General features: G+C 35.1%; 1 protein-coding gene across 2 annotated transcripts; it reads right to left on the bottom strand.

Moving 5' to 3' along the window:
- Nucleotides 1-8331, bottom strand: LOC102622502 (glutamine--tRNA ligase). 2 transcript variants are annotated; one of them, XM_015527299.3, is made up of 23 exons: nt 8002-8331; nt 7818-7868; nt 7507-7578; nt 7250-7349; nt 6885-6980; nt 6179-6240; nt 5946-6062; nt 5750-5842; nt 5107-5262; nt 4930-4985; nt 3519-3609; nt 3347-3433; nt 2881-3078; nt 2696-2794; nt 2163-2294; nt 1925-2061; nt 1729-1825; nt 1558-1653; nt 1082-1182; nt 890-995; nt 664-753; nt 438-567; nt 1-256 (listed from the first exon to the last, which is right to left on the bottom strand). In XM_015527299.3, exons 1-23 carry the CDS (start codon nt 8134-8136, stop codon nt 162-164), a joined length of 2397 nt encoding a protein of 798 aa, XP_015382785.1. In that variant the 5' UTR covers nt 8137-8331; the 3' UTR covers nt 1-161. The 2 variants fall into 2 exon arrangements, with proteins under 2 accessions (XP_015382785.1, XP_006468715.1); XM_006468652.4 differs by having other exon boundaries at nt 5107-5259.
- Nucleotides 8332-8648: the final 317 nt, after the last annotated feature.

The raw sequence follows: 8648 nt of genomic DNA, 5'->3' as shown, positions 1-8648 counted from the left end.
TAGTATCAAGCAAAACTTCAATTATAACCTAAAATATCTTGCAAGATTTAGTGAATGATATTTTTACACAGGTATAAAAATTTCATAACAAGTAAGAAGCAGCTCATAGTAATAGCCCATCTAATGCTCCATCTGTTTTCCATTTGCAAGGGTCCTACTTCCTACTTCCCACCTTTGGGAAAGCTATCTTTTAGTGTGACTGTCCGGTTGAAAACAAGTTTCTCCGGAGTGGAATCCTTATCAACTGCAAAGTACCCTGAATTGCAGATTGAAATGGGTACAAAATGTTAGATTTGCATACAATAACAAAATGCAAAAACACTGTTATGGAACTGCAGTTATGCCACATGTTCCTCCAATATCAATCCATCTCATGGTTGCAACTCATTCAGTACCCAATAACATCATCAACAACACACGTGGTTTTCTGAGATTACCTAGCCTTTCAAATTGGAATCTGTCCCCGACAGCAGCACTGTGAAGTGATGGTTCTGCATATGCTTCAGGAATCACCACTTTGGAATCCGGATTCAAATCAGAAAGCCAATCATCAAGTTCTGCAGGATTCTGAAGCAACAATCGGATAACTCATTAAAGCTCATAGCAATTTCTAGAGGAAATAAAACACAATAAGGAAAGTACAGGAAATTCGCAATAGACAACCTCAGAGTTGAACAATTTTTCAAACAATCTGACTTCCACCCTTAGTGGATTGACACCAGGGGAAGGCTCAGCAACCCAGTGAAGAACTCCCTGTGCAACAAAGTTCAATTTTAAAATTGAATAAACCAAAAATGTGCAGAATACTTGCACGATTTTCCAACACACTACCCGCAGCCACATTTAAACAACAAATTCCAGCGTGACAAGAAATAAAAGATAAGAAGACCTTTGGTTTTGTCTTTTTGGAAGGATCATATTCAGCCCGGATGTGAAGAATGGTTTCTTTATCATCAGATAAAATCACTTCCGTGCACTTTATAGGGAATGCATATCTGCAGGTATAAAATGTTTCACCATACAGAACCAAATTCTGCTTAAATGTATTTGAAAACTTGAATTTACAATACAAAATACATACCTGAGTAGGACAGATTTACCAGGAGCAAGGCCATAATAATCTTTTGAATCTTTCATTCGAAAATCAGAATGCTCAATGTACACAACGTTTGAAAAGGGAACCTAAAGTGAGCAGAGAATGTCGTAGCAGTGAAAGATCAGTTATGATTGAAATATCAAATGTGCAGCCAATTCAAATGAAGATAAGATGCTCACAACAAGCTTGAAGCAAGTCTTGTTAATGATATTCATAAATCTCTAACAGAACTGAAGAGTGAAATACAACCATAGATAAATATTCTAATCAATACAAAATTCAACCAAACTGCTGTCTGGTTAGCATGAACCAGAAACTTCTTTTCACATGTCACCAAAACAAAATTTGAGCTCAAATTCTTAAATGCAGCAGCCAAATCATGCAGACTTAGATAAATTTTAAAAATCATTTTCCCCTCTTGAAATAGAAGATTGTAATTTAGCTTTTTATTCAAAAATCACCTTGTAGAAAGCTGATGCATCATCTGCTTGAGCATCAGGCCATCTTTTGGCGTCAAGATGCATAATTGTGCCAGATTCCATGTTAGTAATAACCACCTGAAAGCACAGAGAATACCATTTGAACACTGGAACTAGATGCTTCCAAGGAAACAATAGAGAAAAGATGCAGACCTTGAGAGGATTCAACACAACCATTGTGCGAGGTGCTGTTTTGTTTAGTTCCTCTCTTATATGATACTCCAGGCGATCCAAACGAATTAGACTATCACTGCACCACATGGCATGGCAAATAGTTAGGAAATCAAAGCATAATAAATATTATAACCTATGATATCTCAATATACGAACAGAGTATGTAAAATTCAACCTTCGTGAGATTCCAATCCCTTGAACAAAAGCATTAATAGAAGTTGAAGTCACACCTCTACGTCTTAGACCAGCTAGTGTCATAAGACAAGGATCATCCCAACCATCAACATATTTGTTTGTTACCAAAAAGTTTAACTGCAACAGCATAAAACAATCAATTAATGTCAGATTTCTTGTAAAATTACACAATCAAATACATTCTGAAGCTTCTGCATAAAAATGTCATGGTTGCTCACCTTGCGCTTGGACATCACAGTGTTTGAAACATTCAACCGTGAGTACTCCCACACATAAGGTTGATAAAGGCCCAATGCATGTAATAACCAAAAATAAGAAGCACGTCGTGTCTCAAATTCAAGTGTACAGAGCTGCATTGAGCATAAAGATTGAACAAAAATGAAAATAAGCCTTCAAAAAATTAACAGAAGGTAAAGAAGTCACCAAAAAGTAGAACCACTCTTTTTTCATTTTTTTTTTCTCCGACAAGGTATTCACAGCATTCTGGAATTTGACACCCTATATTTCTACTCTAGTGGGTTTAGCATAGTAATAATAAACCGAGCTCAGGTGCTGACTGGATAGGAGGGAAAACATGTAGAATATTTTCATTTTGTACACAACAATCGAAGGGATGATTGGAACATTTTAAATGTCACTAAAAAGATAGGTATGGACCTCAAAATATGTAAATACTGATAAACTGACACCAAGAATATTGTTTTAAAAACATGCAACAATAAAGAAAATAGCAAAGAAAAGTATAACACACCGAATGCGTAATATTCTCAATAGAATCCACAATGCAGTGAGCATAATCATAACTTGGATAGATACACCACTTGTCACCTGCATGTGGATGAGGAGTAAACTGCAACAAGAGAACGTCAGGGCACTAAAATATGAGGATCTGCGAATGTTAAAGGTAACTAAAGATAATCACATTATAGTGCATACCTTGATTCGATAAGCAATGAGGTCATACATGTTAAAATTGTCATTTTGCATGTCCTGTTTCATCCTAAGTGTTGCTTTACCTTCCTCGATCCGGCCATTTCTCATGTCTTCAAATAGTTTCAATGATTCTGCAATTGGTCTATCCCTCCATGGGCTGTTCATTTTCTTTTCCCTGTACTCCTTGATCTCTTCGGGAGTCTAGAAAAAGTAATACAATGTCCAATCAGTTACAATACCAATGTGAATAAAAAGCCAAATAAAGATGACCATTTCCTTGACAATTTTCTTATCGGTATAAGAATTCAGAAATCACATCATCACAATTTGATAATATCCAAATTTAACTGACTCTACAAAAAGTGGGAGGGTAAAAGATAGTGCTTTAGAAGTGAATTGAACGGAAGAGGAAGAATTTACTCTTTAAAATGTCATTAAGCAAAGAAGCTATGAATATATTTGTATATACCTGATGATCAACATAGGCGTGACCTCTCCTTATCAGCTCCACGGCTAATTCATACAGTTCTTGGAAATAGTCACTGGTATAAGTGATCTGGCATAAATTCAGCAGATATATGGTGTTATGAAATCTAAGCACATATGCAGCATGAATATGCCGTTGCCATTAACAATGATACCTTGAATGGCTCCCAACCCATCCACTGAACTATTTCTTCAATATGGTCAATATATTCTTTCTTCTCGGCTTCGGGGTTTGTATCATCATATCTGAAGAGCAAGAGATCAATAAACAAAACTCATCGCTTTTCAATGATGAAGAGCAGTCCAAATTTCTGATTTCAATGAACTATTTATGGACACAAGTTTTGATCATGCAGATGCAATACCAAAGCTTTAAACCAACTCTATCTGACCTCCTAAAGAATGAGCCAAAGAAATAGAAAATGATATATACCAACTAGAAATCACTAAGATGATAGTAAATTGATCCAACCATGGTCAAATACAAGAGCAACCAAAGAAATTTCTGACGACACAATAAATAAATAGAAAAGGAAATTTAAAGCAAACATACAAGATAAGAAAAAAAATATTGTATCTAAGTTTATCATGCTTTGGCACTTCAACTCCATTTTTCAATTACAAATGCTTTATGGTCTACATACTTCCAAAACAAGACATACTCCATTTGATTATGTTTCCTTCCAAAAACCAATAACTTTAATAAAAGGAAGGATGAAGCTTTTCGGCATAAAAAATTCCTGAAGTGAGATCCACGTCCTGGAGCACACATAAAATTATTATTATGTCTACTTTAAATATTGCATGAATGGAACCAAACCCTTCTCCGCCGCAGACATCTTATATCACCCCAAGAGATTTTTCCAGTTGAACGCAACTTGTTTTATAATTCTAATATGTTAACAGCTGAAGTTGAAAATGTCTGAGGTGGGGCCTTGCCAGTGTCAATCTAAAAGTCTGTGTTGAAGCAAGACTAGTAGCAGTAATTAGTACAAACAAGACACCCAAATTTTAGGAGTAAGAGCTCAAGATAAGAAAAGTTTATATCCCTTTTCACTCTTACACACACATACAAATACGGAGCATTCATAAAAATGGACAAGAACATCTACAACCAGCAATTATCATGTAACAAGACCAAATTATAAGACGAATCAACATTTTGAACATATTGATAAATATCAATAGAAACCAAGAACATAAAAAGATGGAAGGAGCAAGTTTGTGTGCAGACATCTTATTCAACCACTGATAACAATGAGGAAATAATTGTTTTAATTATTATCTGGAAAACTGATCCACTTCTTTCTTTTTCTTTTTTTTTTAACCTTGATAAATTCTGTGCTGACCAAAAAAAAAAAGATGAAAAATCCAATCTTAGAAACTGTGGGATGGCAAAAGATGAAACAACCTAAACATTACAATTACTGCATAGGGAAATATTATGCAAATAAGTATATTTAGAAAATCAAGAAAAAAGCAATTGATTGAAAAAAATAACATTGAATATAAAATTATATAAAGCTCCATCATATAGTCAAAGAAACACCAAAGAGGAAATCTCACCTTAGGTAGCAATATCCACCTCTCTCTTTTGCCAAACCAAAGTCAACAAACATTGCCTGGAAAAGCAGTAAAATATGAGGAATAACCATGTTTCAAGCCAGTAGCAATCACAAATCTTATTCTCTATTATTTCTTTTACCGGTCATCTCAAACCTAGTATGAAAAAAAAGCAATTACCTTTGCATGACCAATATGTAGATAACCATTTGGTTCAGGTGGAAAGCGAGTTAAGACATTCCCCCCAGTCACTTCCAAGTGCTTGTCAAGCACCTCTTTCGTATTGCAGCATATCAACACAGAGCCATCACTGAAGGGTATCTCAGTATGTACCTGCTAAACCACAAAGGAGATATCTAAAAACTTATATTATGCACACATACAGCAAATTTGCAGGATCATAAACCAGTGCTCGAGCAAATGAAATCAATCATAACCCAAAATGCTGAACTCAGTTTCAATTTTGCAAGTAATAGCCCAAGTAATATCATGCAATTAGCTTTTTCACCATTCTTAATCTTCTTGTTTCTTTTTCCTTTTCCGGCTTCTATTGGTTTCTTTTTCTGTTTTTTTCCTTTTTATTCCTTTTCTGGTAGTTCAACAATTATCAATTTCAAACAATAAACAATGGTAACTATGAAATATCTCCATATGTAGTTTTTTTCATTACCCTGGCAACAAAAGACAAGACAGAAACTCTGGCATCATCATCATCGTCACCATCTTCATAATATTAATTGTAAACAATAAAAAATAAATAAATAAATAAATGGTGCACAAAAATACATGAACAATGTATGTGAAGGCACAAAACGAAATTCACCTTGTAGTTCTCTTCTGGTGGAGGGAAATTCGAAATTGGAAAAAGATCTTCTTCAGGCAGCTGCACAGGAGCATCATTTGCAAATTTTTTATCCTACAAGAACACAGTGAGTAGAAAAATGGAGAAAGGTTACAACTCTATTTACAAGAAGAAACAGTCTGTATCCAAAATACGTAAAGAATGTACAAATCCACACCTCATCTTTTTCAGGCTTTTCCTTCTTCTCCTTCTTCTCCTTCTTTTTAGAAAGCTTCTCAATATCTGCTGCTGTCCTTTCACCAAGTAATTCATACATTCTAGCATCTATGAGTTGCTGTCAAGGAAGAAGACAAAAAAATCAAAGAAACATTAGAAGGAAATATCTATATTCACTTGAAAATCAATCATTCTGATTCTAACTACTAACTTTCACAGCAAAAAACAGTTCACCTTGACAATCTTGGGATCAGCCCATGGAAGCCTCTTCCGGACATGTGCAAACAAATCACCCACTAGAAAATAATTGAATTTGATGGAAAAATGTTCATCAGAATGGTAGAGAAGTCAGTAAAGTAGATGAGTGAGTTCAGAGGGAAAAGAATAATATAAAATCACAAAAGCATACAGTCACAGGAATGGATGAAAATGAAACAAGTTATTAGCTTGTTAAGTACAAAAAAGTATTATTGGAGTGATTCACTATGGCACACATTCAACTGAAAACTAGAAAAAGAACAAGATAAGCAAAGGACCCTGCTTGCTGAGCACAAACATGTGCGACGCATGGCTGTCTGTTTGTGCGAATATAAACTACAGTCTGCTTGTGTGCATGTGACTATGCCTGTCCACACACATGTAAGCCGGAGAAGGAGGTTTACTATTTAAAAAGTAACACCCACAACTCCAGCCCTCCACCTACCCCCGAACCTCCTCTGGTGTGTTTGTGACTGGAAGAACTATAACTTGTCTAAAATTGACCCTATAAAAAAAATGCATCCCTATTTGCATCTTGCTTGTAGAAAGATTAATTGTTACGCTACCAAACAACATTATCAGACCTAAAAATGATACTAGAAAACATGCACCAAGATCATGATCAAGCATGCCATAATTAAAGTGAAGTTATTCCCAAAATAATTTAGAATCAAACACTGACCATTAGTTCGATAACGTAGCTCTAAAATCGTGTTCTTGTTCTCTTCAAATACTTCATTAACAGTCAGTTCGATATCTTCCGAGGAAACTTCAACCCCTGTTGAGTTCAAAATTACAATGAAGTAATCAATGATTATAAGAAATGTTGGAAATAAGGTAAATGAAACAAACATTTAAAGTGACAGTAAAATTAGATTAAATAGAAAAATTAGATTAAATAGAAAAAACAGAGTTACAATTCTAAGAGACTATAGGCACATCATTCCATAAAAGAATGCAGATGCAGAAATCGCAAAACAGTAAATTACGATGCAATCCTAGTCCATTAAACATAGTGTGTCAGAATAAGGGCTCATTTCATCATACCAACACCGCAGGCTTCTTCAAATTCATCCACTTCAAAATTTTCTGAACCAGTACTCGCAAAAAATGAGAATGCTGCTTCTAACTGGGCTGGGGTTTTAATCTGCAAACAAGAAATTGTAAGCCAAACGATAACATCCAAAACCTTTTTCTCAAAGAAAAATCACCTCATTTTTATTCAAACTTTAATTCACAATGGAATAAAGAAAACTAACACATATAAGAAACCAATTACTCTAAGATGCGATTTCGTAGCAAACCTTTGAGGAGACAATATACAGCAGCAAAGTTGGACGATGTACAAGTGCGTTTGTCGGGTACTTCGTAGCAACCTTTCAAGCACGCGCACACACAAAAATAATAAAATAAAATAAATCAATGAGTAGTTTTATCTCATGACAGGGTGGGGACAAAATCCAGAGGTTAAAGCAAATTCAAAAGCGCAAAAATTTCTCTCATCTAGACTAGATAAACAAACACTAAGTTGATGTTTATATTCCAGCAACTTTTAATTCGAAGAAAAAGAAAAGACAACGCTTGGCTAAAGTGAATCACGTAATAAATAACATACCGTGTAAAGCAAATTCCCAATCCTTCGTTCACATCCGTCGGTAACAGCGGCCTGGAATTAACAATAAGAAAATTAAAAGAAAAGTTGCATGGGCATCAAAAACTAACAAAAACGAAAATGACTATGAATAAGAAATATCCATCAAAATTCAAAAGTGACTTGACCAAAGAACATGCAAAAATACCTCATGAATGACGGCAGTCAGATTGGCGGTAACTTTGTTATTAGCAATTGTGTTTTTGGCCGTTCGATCGTCGAGGCCGATTTTTAAGAACAACTCCAGGATTTCCGATTTGTCGCCCTTAGAAACCCCAACCATTGTTGTTTCAGCGGCTCTACGGTATCGTTTTAGGGCGTGGGGGAGGAGAGTGAGGAGGTGCCTGAAGAATGCGTGGGCTTTAAAACCCTGGTAAAGTAGTTGTAGAAGAGGATTGTTAATAAGGAAGGAATCACGAATCAGGGTGCGTGCGTTTTTCTTGCCGAGTGATTAACAGAATCTGCGTGAGGGAATCTATTGATTATTATTGAATTTATTTATATTATAACTTGTATTTTTGTGCTTGGGTCAGCTGTTGGCCCATTGCTTGGTAACTTGGCCTTCAAGGAAAAGGAAGCATCTTGGGAATTTTTATTTTTTCATACTTCTTTTTAACATTAAAATATTAAGAATTTATGCCGGTGATATTTCCACCTCCCATCACTCATCACATTCTCGTTCTCCATTTTCATTTAAAATAAAATAACATACTTTTAGGTTCATGTTGCAGTTTTTAAAATAATTATTGTGAAGTTAATCATATGTGTTTTGATAATTTTATTATTCTTTTATGA

This window comes from Citrus sinensis, chromosome 2 (assembly GCF_022201045.2).
Source record: "Citrus sinensis cultivar Valencia sweet orange chromosome 2, DVS_A1.0, whole genome shotgun sequence".
NCBI lineage: Eukaryota > Viridiplantae > Streptophyta > Magnoliopsida > Sapindales > Rutaceae > Citrus > Citrus sinensis.
Note: the sequence above shows the minus strand (reverse complement) of the source record. Positions and strands in the feature narration are given on the sequence as shown.